This window comes from Aethalodelphis obliquidens, unplaced genomic scaffold (genome assembly GCF_003676395.1).
Source record: "Aethalodelphis obliquidens isolate GAN/ISIS:26980383/991018 unplaced genomic scaffold, ASM367639v1 scaffold19, whole genome shotgun sequence".
NCBI classification, from domain to species: domain Eukaryota; kingdom Metazoa; phylum Chordata; class Mammalia; order Artiodactyla; family Delphinidae; genus Aethalodelphis; species Aethalodelphis obliquidens.
This window is the reverse complement of record NW_020837963.1, coordinates 13,044,839-13,061,104: the sequence shown is the minus strand read 5'-3', so window position 1 is coordinate 13,061,104 and position 16,266 is coordinate 13,044,839. Positions and strand designations below refer to the sequence as shown.

At 41.1% G+C, this 16,266-nt stretch overlaps 1 protein-coding gene and 1 long non-coding RNA gene across 5 annotated transcripts in view; one reads left to right on the top strand and one right to left on the bottom strand.

The window, feature by feature from the left end:
• The window catches only part of LOC113626783 (uncharacterized), a 48,105-nt gene extending 47,059 nt beyond the window's left edge, over positions 1–1,046 (bottom strand). The window contains exon 1 of the long non-coding RNA XR_003435270.1: positions 761–1,046. This is a non-coding gene — a long non-coding RNA (uncharacterized LOC113626783). The remainder of the gene's footprint in view (positions 1–760) is intronic.
• A 132-nt stretch (positions 1,047–1,178) lies between these two features.
• NARS1 (asparaginyl-tRNA synthetase 1) lies at positions 1,179–15,912 on the top strand. 4 transcript variants are annotated; one of them, XM_027118606.1, is made up of 15 exons: positions 1,179–1,342; positions 2,387–2,469; positions 4,885–4,950; positions 5,051–5,143; positions 5,229–5,318; positions 6,257–6,335; positions 7,189–7,259; positions 8,663–8,749; positions 10,153–10,374; positions 10,481–10,680; positions 11,112–11,247; positions 11,825–11,938; positions 14,008–14,139; positions 14,450–14,581; positions 15,390–15,912. In XM_027118606.1, exons 1-15 carry the CDS (start codon positions 1,300–1,302, stop codon positions 15,519–15,521), a joined length of 1,680 nt encoding a protein of 559 aa, XP_026974407.1. In that variant the 5' UTR covers positions 1,179–1,299; the 3' UTR covers positions 15,522–15,912. The 4 variants fall into 4 exon arrangements, with proteins under 4 accessions (XP_026974407.1, XP_026974410.1, XP_026974408.1 ...); XM_027118607.1 differs by having other exon boundaries at positions 1,200–1,342; positions 2,390–2,469; XM_027118609.1 differs by lacking the exons at positions 14,450–14,581; positions 15,390–15,912 and adding an exon at positions 13,223–13,275 and having other exon boundaries at positions 14,008–14,118.
• The last annotated feature ends 354 nt before the right edge of the window (positions 15,913–16,266 follow it).

Below are 16,266 nucleotides of genomic sequence, written 5' to 3'. Positions count from 1 at the left end.
CAGATCCTCACCTAGTCAAGGCATCAGGTGACTGCAGCCCCTGCCCACAGCTTGATTCCGGAAAGACCCTGTGTCAGAACCCCTGGCTCCGCTACTCCCGAATGCCTGACCCTCAGAAACTATGTGAGGTAATGAATTTGCCTTGCAGCAATAAATAACTAACACATGAGCAAAGAGAAACCATTCAGCAAAGAGGAAAAGGGGAAAGTCCATGAAACTGGGGGAAATATTCTTCAAGAAAAGTATCTGGTTCATATTTTTGATAGACTCGGAACCTATGCACAGAGTTATTTTTAGAGTTTCTTTCATAACAAGAGTTTGTTTTCCTTTGATTCAGGGACAAACTCTGGTATTCCACTAAGTTGAGAATGATGACGTTACCTACCCTTTACTTAGTACCTACGACTGCTGGGCAGTGAACTTAATCAACCTTCACAAATAGGGAAATTGAAGCTCAGACGGGTTAGCTCATTTATCCCACGGCACACAGCAAAAGGCAGAACCAGAATTCCAACCAGGTTCGAAGCCCTAGTTCTTTTCACAACGTTATCACGGCCTCCGTAATAGTGACTCTTGTAACTTAAAATAAAAACACACCCTATAGTCCGAGTGACAAATACAGAAATACATTCATTCGTTCATTGAAGTTAGAAAGTTAAAACATCTTCATAAAAAAAAAAAAAAAAAAAACATCTTCATATTTCAAAGCAATTAGTGAATGGGAGACAGGACTACCCTTAGCTCTGTCCCTGACCCTTACCTCCAACCCCAGCTTGTGGCTGGAGCTCAATGTATTTGATGACGACGTTAATTCCACAAGCATTCCACTATCTGGGGATATGGAACGCAATCCAGGATCCGGTTTCCGGAAGGGCCCTACTGTGCCCACAACGGGAGGTGGAGGGTGGCGCGGAACTGGAAGATTCAGCGGGAAAGTTGGGGAGACGCAGGCCGGGGGGATCAGGACTGCAGCGCCACCCGGATTTCAGGGAGCCAAGGAGTCCCAGGTGGTGCCCCCGGGAGCCCCCGGTGGTGCCCCCGGGAGCCCCCAGCTCACCGAGAGGGAGCGAGGGGAGCGGGGCGGAGCCACACCCGGAAGTTGCTTAGGCCCGGACCAAAGATGGCGGCTGCGGCGCCGCTCGCCCACGCTCCGTAACCTCCTGTAACCAATGGAGCCGCGACGCTCGGGTGACTTACTGCGACGACTTCTGCACGACATTATCTGATGCAACCAACCTCCGAGTTGAGGAAGCCGCAGGTGCACTTTGCGGGTGATAAGGCGGCGGCGTGTTGGAGGTGATGTCCTTGGAGGTGACCAGGGCGACCGCGGGGATGGTGCTAGGTGAGTGAGGCTCGGGGACCCCGGGGTGTGTAAGTGGCGCGGCGCGGCGCTCCTGCTTGGGGCAGCAGCCTTGTTCCGGCCAAATACAGCTCTTACCCTGGTGCCTGGCGCAGACTGGGCGCCCCGCCGCTGTTTACGTGAATGGTGGGAGAGAGGAGGGGCTAGGACCCACCCTGGATCCGCGCTCGCCGAGCAGGCCCGGCTTCCCTAGAGCTCTGGGTGCCCCGGCTGGGGTGGCGGCCGCTCCCGGCCCGGCCCCGCTGCGAGAAATCCCGTGATTCAGCTGAGACGTAGGCAGAGCGAGGCATGGCCAGACCTCAGGGCAGACCCCAAATGTGACTCTTCCAAGTGACTGGCAGGAAAGGACTTAAGAATGCGAATTCTTTTTCACATATCCTCACTTATATTGAGATTTCCTGGGAGACCATCTGGTGCAGTAGGAAAAGGAAGAGATTTAGGAGACCTGGATTGATGTCTCTGCTCGCTTACTCCTTGTGAGGCCTTCAGTTTGTTTAACCTCAGAGCTTTGGTTTCCTTTAAAGACCAGAGCAAACCGGTATTTATTTGATTTCTGTGCTCTAGCACCAGCATATCTGATTTATATATTTCATCCTCAGTACTTCAAGATGGGTATTGTTTTCCTCATTTTATAGGCTCAGAAACAAGCCCAGAAAGGTTAAGTGAATTCTCCAGGGTCACTCTGGCTTTTAAGGCACAACATCCAAGCTTCCAGTTTGGTCTGGCCAACTGAAAAGCCATTGCTTTGTTGTTGGGGATTCGAGTAGATAGAAGCAGTACCACAAATGAAAATGATCAAAGTTCCTTTTGAAAGCTAAATTTAACTAATCCCTTTTTATGGGATGGATGTCCTTGGATAGGGAGTGGGAAAATAATTATGATATAATTTCTTTCGGACCTTGATAATTTTTACCAATCAGATGCTTGTTCTGTTTACAAAGATAAAGAATGGATAAACTAGCTGCAGTATGAGGTGACTGATAATTATTGGCCAAGTGAGTAACTTATTCTCTTTTTGTGAAACAGCAGAGCTGTATGTCTCAGACCGAGAGGGAAGTGATGCTACTGGTGATGGAACCAAGGAGAAACCTTTTAAAACAGGCCTTAAGGTAGTGCCTCTTTCTCATTAGGAAAACGACTTTGCATTTATTAATGACTCATGTCAGTTATTCTGTGACTTGTCAGGAGTTTTATTTAAAGCACTAGGTTTGAAGAGAACTTTCTGAAAAGGGCAAGTAAGGGGTATATACAGATATGTAGCTTTAAGGGTATTAGATGATCTACGTCTAAACTTTTTTTTTTTTTTTGGCCGCGCCTCAAGGCTTGTGGGATCTTTAGTTCTCCGACTAGGGATTGAACCTGGGCCCTTGTCAGCAAAAGCGCCAAGTCCTAACCACTGGACAGTCAGGGAATTCCTCTTGAACATTTTTTTTTTTTTTTTTTTTTTTGTGGTACGCGGGCCTCTCACTGCTATGGCCTATCCCGTTGTGGAGCACAGGCTCCTGACACGCAGGCTCAGTGGCCATGGCTCACGGGCACAGCCGCTCCGCGGCATGTGGGATCTTCCCAGACCGGGGCACGAACCCGTGTCCCCTGCATCGGCAGGTGGACTCTCAACCACTGTGCCACCAGGGAAGCCCTCCCCTTGAACATTTTTAATAGGTATCTTCTTTTCTTACCATACGGCATCGCATCTCAGAATTTTTCTCTCCAATGAGTCAGTTGGCCAGTTTTTTAATTCTTGTAGAACTAAAAATCATCTTCCCTTAGTCATCTGAGTTTATGCTCATGTTTCTTCCAAACTGACTCCTAAGAGTTCTCTCGGTGAATTTACCACTCGAATCCAAATGTGATCTTGAGCCTTGAGACTCAAAGACGTGATTTATATCAGTACCAAGAACAGAGCAGACACTCATGAACTCAGGAGTCTGGAGCCTAAAGCCAGGATGCTAATTTAACAATATATTATTGTTTCTCAGGGTGTAGAATCCTCCTATGAGTTTAGCGTATTCTCTTTAAGCAGACTTACATGGAAAGCCAAATACAGTTCAGATGGGTTCTTCAAGAGCTTCGACTCAGCATTGAGTAGGTACCTGATGGCATTGGGTTACGGTGTGGGCCAAGAAGACATCCCTCTGCAGGTAGCCGTGGGCTTGCCTGTAGACTGGAATGGCTACAGCTGCTACATAAGGAAGTTGATTAAAGCCCTCTCCCAGGACAGCACCAGGAAGCGCACTGCCCTGACACTTCTTTCTGTGTATCTGTGTCTGGCCAATCCCCCTTCTTGTGAGCTTTGTTACAGTATTCATTTTAGGTTATCATCAAGTGTTCCTGTCCTGGGACCATTCTCTCCTCTTGTAGCTCATACTCTGGTTATGTTTTGGTGTGTCAACCATGGATCTTAATTTTTTAACTCTTAGAGGGAAATCTTTCTCATTTTGGATTGTTGGGGTGATTCCTGTGGCTGCCCAGAACTGACAGTAGTGTTTAGATGAATGTTTGCAAAATGTCGCTGTTAGCAGAAGTGTGCCATTCTGATTTGGAGAATCACAGTTTGACTCTTTCAATATCACTGATTAACAAAGGAGGGATCAGTACAGACTGTCAGGTAGTAAATGAATTCTTAGTGATTTACAAACATCCTTACAAAGTCTAATTGTTAAAAGGAGGAACTGAACTCTCCTGGATGTTTCCAAAAGATCCAGGTTCCCTCCTCCTCTGTAGCAATAATTGAGTTGAGACTAGTGTTAAATCAAGATGAAAAGTATTTTTCAGGTTTGGAAACTAGATCTTAAGAAAAGGTCAGTTTTCATAAGCTTCAGATCTTACACGAGAGACAGTCATTCATTGCATTTCTTGGTTGATGATAACTTAGGAGAAAATTTGAAGGAATATTTGAAGCAGTTAATAAAACACTTATCTTTTACATACTTTCAACTATCTATTTTTTTAAAAAACGAATACAAACTATAATATATTAAATGATAATATTGATGTCTGATATGTCCCAGTATTGGTGAAAAGAGGTACATACATTCTACACACAGGAATTTTTCCAATTAAATGAAACTTAGCCTTCTGTGTACCTAACCACTGTGCTCTTGAGAGAGTTTCAGAAATGACTTCCCTGGTTTCTTCGCGAGGATTAATCGTCTGGATGTGCCCTGCAGTTGGCCTTTGCCATCAGCTGTCTCTTCTGTTGTTGTCAGCGTACCTCCTGTCGGTCCCCAGGGCCACTTAAAATCTGTTGATTCTAGTCCACATGGGAAACTATATACTATGTAACCAGACTTGCTAGAATTGTTTGGGAAAGGACGTTCTACCTTAAGCAGAATGTTCTTTGAATGTTCTGCCATTCCTTCTGTCGACATTGACCTTTGGCTGGTGGGGTCTTATGCTTTCTTCTGGGCTCTCGATTATTTTCTAGGTGATCAAAGTTACCTCATAATTCAGGTGTTATTTTGATTTTAAACATTGTACAATGTTAAAGAAATGTCCTTTTTCCTTGTCCCTCCCTCCCCAAGGCTTTGATGACAGTTGGAAAAGAACCCTTTCCTACCATCTACGTAGATTCACAAAAAGAAAACGAGGTAGGGTGAACCCAAAGCTTTACAGAATTAGATTTTGTGAAGAAACCTTCGTTAGAATACAGTGGTCTTGAAAACATTAAATATCTGTTTATCCCTCCAGAGGTGGGATGTTATTTCTAAATCACAGATGAAGAACATTAGAAAACTGTGGCACAGAGAACAGATGAAGAGTGAATCCCGGGAAAAGAAAGAGGTGAGCAGTAGATTTGCTCTGTGAACATTTTTCAAGTTGGGACACCAGAAGCCATGTTAACAAATTGCCTGGTTCTTAAAACTAGGCAGAAGACACTTTACGAAGAGAGAAGAACCTGGAAGAAGCAAAGAAGATTACCATTAAAAACGACCCAAGTCTTCCAGAGCCAAGTTGCGTAAGTGTGATGTGTATCGTTTCAAATATCATGGACTCACGGGGTCAAACTATTATTTCTGTGTCTGAGGGGCATGCCACGTGCTTTGTTCCTTTGCACTGTTTGTCCCTTCTTTTCTTTCAAAAGGGAGAGCGCGCAATAATGTTTGAGAGTTATGAGGCTGGTCCTTGCGGGGCTCCTTTTTTGATAGAATTTAGTAATTGCGTGTTGAACGAATTCTGTCCCGACTAAAAGCTGGCAGCCCTGGCATCCAGGCGGGGCGGGCTGTGTGGGCTCAGACAGTGATTTTACCCTCCCCTGGGTGTCAGTTTCCTCACAGTAAAAAGAAGAGGTTGAAATCCAAGATTTTCATGATTTCTTAAATAAAGAAAAAGTTTTTGAAATTTGATTATGTCTGTATTCTTTCTAGACCAGAATGCTGGACTGTGAATGGACATGGTTAGAATTCGAACGGTTCTTACTGCTGCTGGATTGCCATTGTTTTCTTGCTTCCTCAGTGAGGAAGCTGTTTTCTTGGCCACACCCTGCAACCCCTTCCTCCCCTCCCCTCTCTCCTCCATCCCTCAGAGGAAAAGCCAGCCTCAGTAGCTTCCACCACCCAGGGTGGTGGGAGGGATGGTGAGGTCAGGGAGAGGGCTCTGCGTGGACTAGGCTTGTTGCTATTGTGAATTCATTGATTTTATATAACAGTATCTGAAGTTCTGATTGTTTCGCTGACAGTTTTGCACTAAGAGAAAGAAGACTTGGATTTTTTTTTTTTTTAACCCCTCCAGTGTGGTGAAATTTTTTGGCTCTGACCTGTAGTAGAGTGACTGTCAGAAGTTTTACACCACTTGTGAATTTTTAACACTTTTCTGCCATCTATCTAATATTCGTGACAAAGTCGGTATGTGATAAATGACATGCTGGGTCAAATGCTTTTTATTTTAACTTGACAGGTGAAGATTCGTGAATTAGAAGGATATAGAGGCCAAAGAGTAAAGGTATTTGGCTGGGTCCACAGGCTGCGTAGGCAAGGTAACTGGCATAGCTGTCCTTTTCTCTCTTTAATTTTCAATATCCCTGCTCTTAGATGATGAAGAACATTAAAAAAAAACCATTTACTTGGGGATATTTTTGTTTGAGAGTGCTAGCTTTTTAAAGGAAGTACTAATTTGTATCCTAACTTGGTTCTTATTTAATATGACAATTGAAAGTTTAAAAATTATTTAAATGGTACTTAACTGTAAGCAGTCACAGTGATCAGGAGGTATCCAGGAAATATTGTCTAATTTAATTGAATTCTTTAAGGAAAGCAGGGGGTATATTACCGGAAGTGCAGAACCAAATCTGAAACTTACTGATGGCAGTGATGTTGATTTTTATAATTAGTATGTTTGTACTTGGTCGTGATGTTTTGCTTTCTCTTTCTGCTTTTATTATTTTACTACATGTCTTTTATTGTAAGTGGTTGTCAAGTCCTTCGCAAAAAGAAAGGGGGCATAAAAAACCAAGAGTGCTTCTGTGCGGCAGTATATATCACCCCCCGCTGAATGCGCTTTGCTAGGTATTGCAGGGGAGTCAACGGTGAATAAGACTTAATCCCTCGACTCACATACTTACTGTCTTGCTTTCCCGTGATCGTGTGGGTCAGGAGGCTCACATAGGGTTTAAAAGTATGAAGGGTTTGAAACATGAAGAAGGCAAAATACTTTCCAGATACTGAGTAGTGATATTACTGGTGAACCCTTCAGAGGAATGGGGCCGTGTGGGAGGTTTGAACTTTCAACATTTAACCTTGGAGGTTCCTTTACATAAGAATAAGTTATGAGAAAGTGCTTCCAAGTGCCTCTCTAACAATCTAGCTAAACTTCTCTTTCCCGTTTTTTAGGAAAGAATTTAATGTTTCTGGTGTTGCGGGATGGTACGGGTTATCTCCAGTGTGTCTTGTCAGATGATTTGGTAAATATTTTCATATTTACGATGAAAAGTCAGTTTTTTTCAATAGGTTACTTTATTGTTAGTTTTGGGAATCTTAGAGTCTATGCTTATTTTAACTGTTATTGTGGGAAATTTCCAACATCTCAAAAATGGAACAGTAGGAAGAAACCTCACATGCTCATCACTCAGCTTCAGTAACATCTTAGTTGAGCTGCTGTAACTAAGTACCATAAACTGGGTGGCTTGTGAACAACAGAAGTTTATTCCTCATGGTTCTAGTGGCTGGAAGTGCATATCAGGGTGCCGGCATGGTCAAGTTCTGGTGAGGGCCCTTTTCTGGGCTGCAGACTACCCACTTCCCGTTGTGTGCTCATCCTCACATAGCAGAGAGCAGAGAAGGGTTTCGACATACGAATTTGCAGCAGATACACGTTAAGTCCGTAACGAGTAATGATTAATATTTGGCCAGTTCTGGTTTACTGCTCCCCCCTTTTACCTCCCAGACATCATATTTCATATAAACATACTTGCATATGCATCACCAAGAACAAATATTTTTAATATAACCACACTACCATTATCACACACCCCCAAAATTAGCACAACTCCTGAATATCCAGCCAGATTCTCCCAATTGATTCATGATGTCTTTTTTACAGTTGGTTGGTTTGAATGAGGATCCAGACAAGATCTACATGTTGCATTTAGTTGATATGTCTCTGAAATCACTCTTAATCTATAACAGATCTCCCTTTTCATTCTCTTTTCTCCACCCCACTCCCCCTTGCCATTTATTGGAAAAAGTCTGGTCATTGGTCCTGTGGGACTTCTCACATTCTGGATTTGGTTGATTGCATCATAAGGTGTATTTTAACATGTTCCTCTATCCTTTGTATTTCTTAGAAGCTGGAGGTTAGCTCTGGTCAGATTCAGGTTCTGCTGCTGCTTCTTGATATAACTACTTCATGGACAAAGCTGTATTCTTCCAATGACATCACATCATGAAGCACATAATTCTGATTGTCTTTATGATTAGTGCGTTCAGATGTTGATGGCCTGATCCCTCCTTTATAAAGTTTTCCATCACTTTTCTCCTAATGATTTTAGCCAGTATTGATTATCATAGTCTAAGTGAACTCCCTGTATTATTTTAATAGTCTAAATTTTAAAGAAAAAGAGAAACAAACTTTCGAGATACTTTTGAGAGATATGGACTAGTGTTATTTATGCATGTGCATGTGTGTAAAGTATGTATTTACATATATATGTGTGTATCTGTATATAGATGAATGTTTGATGGCTGTCTTATTTTACTAGTTTTGGACGAGAGAACTTGTTTGTAAGTAATTCCCTTTGCTTTCTATATGGTAGACTATTTTAAATGTAAATGTGAGTAACTGAATTTGAACTTGATCTTCTTACAGTGTCAGTGTTACAATGGAGTAGTCTTGTCCACTGAGAGTAGTGTCGCAGTGTATGGAATGCTAAATCTTACCCCAAAGGGCAAGCAGGTGAGTGCGTTGAGTTCCTCACTAAGAGAAGAGTTGTGTACTTGTTTGTTTTCCAGTGTCTTTATTTGTATTGATACTTTTGGTATTTGGCATATAACTAGACAAATGTGATGCCCTTGCTAAATTTAGGATGCCTTTTCCTTTCCTGGTGAGATATTTATACTGTACAGCTTGTGTGCTCTTGTAACGATCTCAGGGATTTTCAACCTAAAGAATCCCTGAATAAACTTCATGGGTGAGAACAATTTGCTGTGTGTGTGTGAATAATTTTTCAGCTAAGTGGAAATGAAAATTTAGTCTACCAAAAGTTTTTCAGGAAAGAACAGTGATCTAAAGCTGAAACTTTGGGGATTTCCCTGGTGGTCCAGTGGTCAGGACTCCTCGCTCCCAATGCAGGAGGCCCAGGTTCGATCCCTGGTTAGGGAACTAGATCCCGCATGCTGCAACGAAGACCCGGCGCAGCCGAATAAATATTTAATAAATAAAATAAATCTGAAACTTTTAAAATAGAACTTGAAAGCCTCTTTTTAAAAAACTTAAAGCTAGGCTTGATAGAGAGTTGTTTGTTCCCCAGCCAACAGGCATGTAACCTATACCAGTTAGAGTTACTTGTTGGTAATTATTGACCAAGTAGCAGTTGTGGTTATATTTGTTTGTTGGGAAAGAAAACAAACAAACGTGACATATCAACCACCAGAGGGAGCCCATAGTGTCCTCCTGATAGACTAGAAATACTGATAAAAGAGTCTCCCAGAGTCTATGTGAGGAACCTATGTTAAGAGTGAATATCTCGTTCAAGTTTACTGAATTTTCCTTGAAAGTAATGTGATTGCAAAATGGAATGGTTTTTGTGATATTACTTGCTGTCCAGTGTTTGGTACCAAGATAGCTATATATTTCATACTGTGTGGTTTCTAAAATGTAATGCTTTCAATGGAATTATTAGGGAGAATTTGAATTTTTACTATATATATATATATATATATATATATATATATATATATATTCCAAAGAGAAACACCTTTTAGTAAAACCTTTGTATTTAAGGAGTTTTTCAATGTGTGTATTATGTTACTTTTAAATTATTGGGCAAAGGCTAGAAAGATATACCAAAATGTTGACAATAGTTAGTGGTTACTCCAAGTCGTGGGATTATAGTTTATCTTATTTTCTGGTTTGTGCTTTTCAATTTTTTAAAAATTGTGTACGTGTGTTTAGTCTGAAAGAAATATTAAATAAATATGAAATTCAATTATCGGGTCTTCGTTTTTAGAAGGGTAGGCTAATAATGATAAGGTTCTTAGAAATATGAGCTCACTAAAAACTTTTATATAAATTAGAATCTTTCCTACTGTGAATTTTCTGTTTCCTTCTCCCTCCCGACCCCTCTTTAAAAAATGCAGGCTCCAGGGGGCCACGAGCTGAATTGCGACTTCTGGGAATTGATCGGGTTGGCGCCCGCTGGAGGCGCGGATAACTTAATCAACGAGGAGTCTGACGTTGACGTCCAGCTCAACAACAGACACATGGTGATCCGGGGAGAAAACATGTCCAAGATCCTAAAAGCGCGTTCTGTGGTCACCAGGTGCTTTAGAGATCACTTCTTCGATAGGGGGTACTGCGAAGTAAGTACGCGTTCATCATCCTTTGCAAACAGGGCCTCTTGGCAGTTTTGAACTTAAACAGTGGTGCTCACAGAAGGCCTCTATTTACTCCTTTCCGCCTGAATAGATCAGTCCTCCAACGTTAGTGCAAACACAAGTGGAAGGCGGTGCCACACTCTTCAAGCTGGACTATTTTGGGGAAGAGGCGTATCTGACTCAGTCCTCTCAGCTGTACCTGGAGACGTGCATTCCAGCTCTGGGAGATGTTTTTTGTATCGCACAGTCATACAGGGCAGAACAATCCAGAACACGAAGGCACCTGGCTGAGTACATAATTGTCATTTTGTTTTTATTTAAAAAAAATTTTTTTTTTTTTTTTAAGAAAATATGTTTAGAGAAGCAATCTTGGTGTAGGTAAATGATGTCTGTGTAAAAACCTCTGATGTATTAAGAGGCTATATGAAGGGCAGTTGAATAAATTAATGGAAACTGTCTAAGAAGTTTTGCCTCTTAGGCCATAACTCACTAAGGTCTGTTCATTCACTTTGTCTTGATCCTTTATGTGTTGAGGAATAAACAAGAAGTGACTATTAAGGTGGAAAGGAAGGTGGGTGGGCTAAAACTACTCTGGAGAGTTGGGAGTTGATTAGCAGGGTGGGAGTTTTCCCTTTCTGGACAGTTTCCCAGCATTAAAACCCTTGCTTAAGAGAAACTTTGTGAAAAGAAGAGAGGCTCTGAGCTACTGTCTTGTTCCTCAGATACACTCACGTGGAAGCAGAGTGCCCTTTCCTGACCTTTGAGGAGCTCCTGAACCGATTGGAGGACTTGGTCTGTGACGTGGTCGATAGAGTCTTGAAATCACCCGTAGCAAGCGTGGTGCATGACCTCAACCCGGTAGGTCTGCCATTGTGTGGAAACACAAACTTAGGATCCTGCTTCGGAAGGCAGTGAAGTCTTTTTTTTGGGTTTTTTTCAATAGATTTTTTTTAGATTTTTATAGATTTAATAGCTTTGAAATAAATGATTAATATATATATATAGGTATAATTGATATATAACGTTATATTAGTTTTAGGTGTACAGCATAATAATTTTATATATCTAAAACAATACAGAGTTATTAACTCTAGTTACCATGCTGTACATTACATCTTGTTAATGGAACTTACCTATTTTATAACTGGAAGTTTATACTTTTGGACTCCCTTCACTCATTTCCAGACTAATTTTTTTTTTTTTTTTTTGGCCGTGCCACGTGGCTTGCGTGTCTTAGTTCCCCAACCAGGGATGGAATCCAGGCCCTCAGCAGTGAAAGTGTGGAGTCTTAACCACTAGACCGCCAGGGAATTCACCACATTGTTTTTAAGTCTGAAATAACATTTTATAATAATGATAAATAGTGTTTCTTAAAATGGAAACGTTAGTGTGAATGGTTTCTTTACATACACTGTATTTCTCCTTTCTGCTGTAGAACTTCAAGCCCCCCAAACGGCCTTTCAAACGGATGAACTATTCAGATGCTATTGTATGGTTAAAAGAACACAATATAAAGAAAGAAGATGGAACTTTCTATGAATTTGGAGAGGTATGTATTTGTTTCAAAGGTAGCCTTGTGCTTAAGTGGATTGCTACTTCGGGTTAATTAACGAGTAATACAGACGGCATCTGCTGTTGTCAAATAAATGATAACCACGGACCCTCCTTCTTGGGGTTGTCTGAGGATCCATGGCTTAGTAGAGGTAGAGTAGACCTTAGAGCAGTGCCTTTTCTGTAGTGTTCAGTAAATATTAGCAAGTTTGTAGCCTTCCTTCACATCCCATCCTTTATCTCTTTCCTCTTCCATGATCACTCTGTGGTCTTGACTTACCAGCTCTAGCTATAATTCTCTAGACTGGCAGGATGCTTAAGAAAGTTATAAACTTTGAAATCACATGCAGGGTGTTGGTGTGTGTATACATTAGTTTTGGTTTTCTAGAGAAACCATCTGGCTCTTTCAAAAAGGATTCCTCCCCCCAAAACAGTGAATTATAACTCCTTCACCTGGAGGCAATTCAAAGAAGAAAATCACCACTGATTAAAATGCAAAACCAAGAGAGGAGGCTTTGTTGGGGAAGGCGGCCCGGTGCCCCAGATACACTGAGCATGTCTGTCTTGCCCAGGACCACCCTCCCAGCATGTTTTGGGGGTATAGATTGTTAACATTATTCTAAGCCCTCTTCCCTGTGCATTTAACCACTCTTTACATAGTATTTGCAAATCTGTTTTACAGATGAAATGTGAGTAATAGCTGCTAACTAGAGTTTTCTTTCGTTTTTAGAAAGAATTTACAGAGGACAGACAGTGTACTGGGTCTATGTAAATTACTTTTATCGTATCATGAATTCAGTTGATGATGTATAATAACCAAATTCTGTGCTGAAAACCTGAGAACTGTTATCGCCCAGCACTCAGCAGAGTAGTGTGATTGAGCGGAAAGAGCACAAGCTTTGGAGTAAGAAGCCCCCCAGGTGGGCTTTGCTCCCACCTCTGTCCTTATTGCTGGTTAACTTAAGGCCAGCGACCCCGCTCTCTGGTTGCCTATCTCTGCCTTGGAGGTAACGTCCACCTTGCAAAGTTATGAGAACTTAGTGAGCTAAATGCTTAGGGCCGAGGTGCAGGAAGTCCTCCATGTGTGTCAGCGTTTCCTCTTTGTGTCAGTATCATCCCATACACATGAGGGCGCTAGAGTAGAGAAGAGGTCTTCAAACTTTTCGGAATGTGCAGTACGACCCCTTTCCCCCAGTTCAATTGTATGCAGGACTCTAATATGTAAAGCGGTTACAGGCAGAGAGACCAGAGCTCTCCCACTCACCTCCCGTTTCCTCTCTAGACTTTAGACGACGCAGGGCTCCAGGGATGAGAGCTTGAAAACAGCTGTGCCAGGTGATGGCTAAGCTCCTTCTCAGTTTCTTACATTAAACAAATCAATGAGTCTTGTCCAATTCTCTCAATCTGTTTTTACTGGGACAAGAGTTTTCAGTTTTAACTTGAATTTATGTGTGGTTTACTGAAGGATGTTTGAGAGGGAAGCAGATTAACTTGATTCATCATCATCTAACCTGTCTTGGCTAACTGCTCCAGGTGTGGTTACACTTACAAACTTGACACTGGTTATTTGCCTTATGACTGTGCCTTACTGCCACTGAAGGCATGCAGATTTATTGTAACAGGAAAGAAGCAGAGAGAACAGGAGAGTTTAAAGATTGGTGTTATTAATAACGTACTCTGTGTAGATCACTGAAGTTGTGGAGCATTCACCGATGATCTTATGCCTTGTGGGACTGAGTGGACTGCATTTGCTTCAGACCTAGATAAAACTGAACACTGGAAGAAAAAAAAAAAACTGAGCAGTATCTGGGAGGTTGTTTGTTTTGTGTGTGTGTTTTCGTTCCTCAAGCAATATGGCACAGATATAGTGCAGGAGGAGACAGATCTATTTACAGTTCATTTTGCAGAAATTGTCCCTAACACCCACGTGGTTATGGGTTATGGGTGGGTGTGTATTCTGGACTCCGTTGCATGAATAAGATGAAGGGCTGCTACTGGGTCAAAGAGCTGCTTCTGTCTCGTTGCCTTTCGAGTTGTAAATGTTAATGAAGTCTTGTTTAACCTCAGGATATCCCAGAAGCTCCTGAGAGACTGATGACAGACACCATTAATGAGCCCATCTTGCTGTGTCGATTTCCTGTGGAGATCAAGTCCTTCTATATGCAGCGATGTCCCGAGGATTCCCGCCTTACCGAATCTGTCAGTTTGGGATTCAAATAGTATTAGAGATTTTGCTTTTTAAAGGGGCGGGCACTGCCACTGGAATAAGATACAGCTCACAGCAAATATTTCATTATAAATCTACAGTACTTAAAGAAGTGTTTTTTGTCCTCTGATTGGGTTTAACCTATCTTGTTAAATTATAGAATTTGAATAATATCTGAATTATGTGTGATCATTGTGCTCCTTTAGTTATAGGAGCTTAATTATGATTTTCACTTAAACTCTAGAGCAAAGCCGTGACTGAGAGCCTAGTAGTAACCGCATTTTATTTACTCATTTTTGAAAGGTCGACGTGTTGATGCCCAATGTCGGTGAGATTGTGGGAGGCTCGATGCGTATCTGGGATAATGAAGAGATACTGGCAGGTTATAAAAGAGAAGGAATTGACCCCACTCCCTATTACTGGTACACAGATCAGGTAAAAAGAAATTTTGTTAATCACTTTAAATTTTCTTCACTGTAATAGTTCTGTATAAATTGAAACTTTTAAAAGGGAAGTATTCAGGGTGATACTTTGAAATTTGAATGAGCTATATTCAGTTTCATGGTTATAATAATGTGGCATGGGAATACTGCTAGTTTTGTCTTTGGCCAATAATATGTTAACTTAATTTGAAAACCTATTAACTCCTGGCCTTGCTTGTAGCTACTGAATTTTTTAAAATGTCATTAGATGCTACCAGTATCTAGTCTTTCATTTTCTTCTGATAAACAGAGACATTAACTTAATTTAAAAGTTTGAAATCTCTTCTTTCCAGGGTGGCAAATCCTTGGTTCATTTTTCATACCAAATTATTTTTTCACATGTGGTCCATGAAGGAGTATAGATTAAGGGTTGAATTCTTTTTGTTGTTTTGTTTGTTGTTGTTTTCAATTAATTTTTATTGGCGTATAGTCGCTTTACAATGTTGTGTTAGTTTCTGCTGTACAGCAAAGTGAATCAGCTGTAAGGGGTTGAATTCTTAACCACAATAAGCTGACTCATTTTACAGTAGAAAATTTTAACTATTTCATACAAAATTTATTTTTTTAATTTTCTTTTTTGGCCATGCTGTGCAGCTTGCGGGATCTTAGTTCCCCGACCAGGGACTGAACCTGGGGCCATGGCAGTGAATGCGCAGAGTCCTAACCACTGGACTGCCAGGGAGACTCTGGACAAAATTTTAAACTGAGCATTTATTCCTTTCTATCGCTCTCCCTCTCTCTCTCTCTCCATTTTTAAACAGAGAAAATATGGCACATGTCCACATGGAGGCTATGGCCTGGGCTTGGAACGATTCTTAACCTGGATTCTGGATAGATACCACATCCGAGATGTGTGCTTATACCCTCGATTTGTCCAGCGCTGCAAGCCATAACCGATTCCTCCTGGAGATTTAAGCAAAGAACACGGTTCATGGAAGGAACAGGCGGCCTCTTTAAAAAAAAATAAAACAGCCAAAATCTTCCCTTTTTTATTCCACTGGGGTATATCCATTTCTGTTTTCTTTTTTTGTTTTTTATTCCTGCTACCGTGAAAAGCAATCCAAATCATTTGAATATCAAGTGACATTGATGGTGTCATTTTAAGAAAAAAACCCATTACAAAGTTTGGGGGAAAATATGTGGCATGTAACTGCCGTCATGAGTATATTTCAGCATTTTATCCAATTTTAGGTTATAACCTTTGTGTCATATATACCACATACATGATTAGTTTTAACGTACAGTCTGAGACATTCCAGTAACTTAATCTTTCTGTCCTTATAATTGTAACTGGAATTCTTTAATTTATATCATTTTATTGTATCAGTGAGTGAAAACACACACCGTGGGGAAAAATTGACAATATGCTGTAAAAATCTGCTAGTATTAGAACAGAGTATAAATCAGCAGTAGATACAGGAATGAAATGAATAGTCTTTTGCCTCAGTTGTTAATCTTTTCTAAATCTGATAGCTGCTTATATAATTCTAAAGCATACGAATTTATTTGGAAGAATTTGTAAAAGTGTAGTGGCCTTAAACAGTTTGAAGTAAGAGCAAGTTTTTTGTTTTTGTTTTTTGGCACCTCAGTGAACAGCATTCTTCCTAGCATTAGTTCAAACTAAAGAGGCAGGGAGAT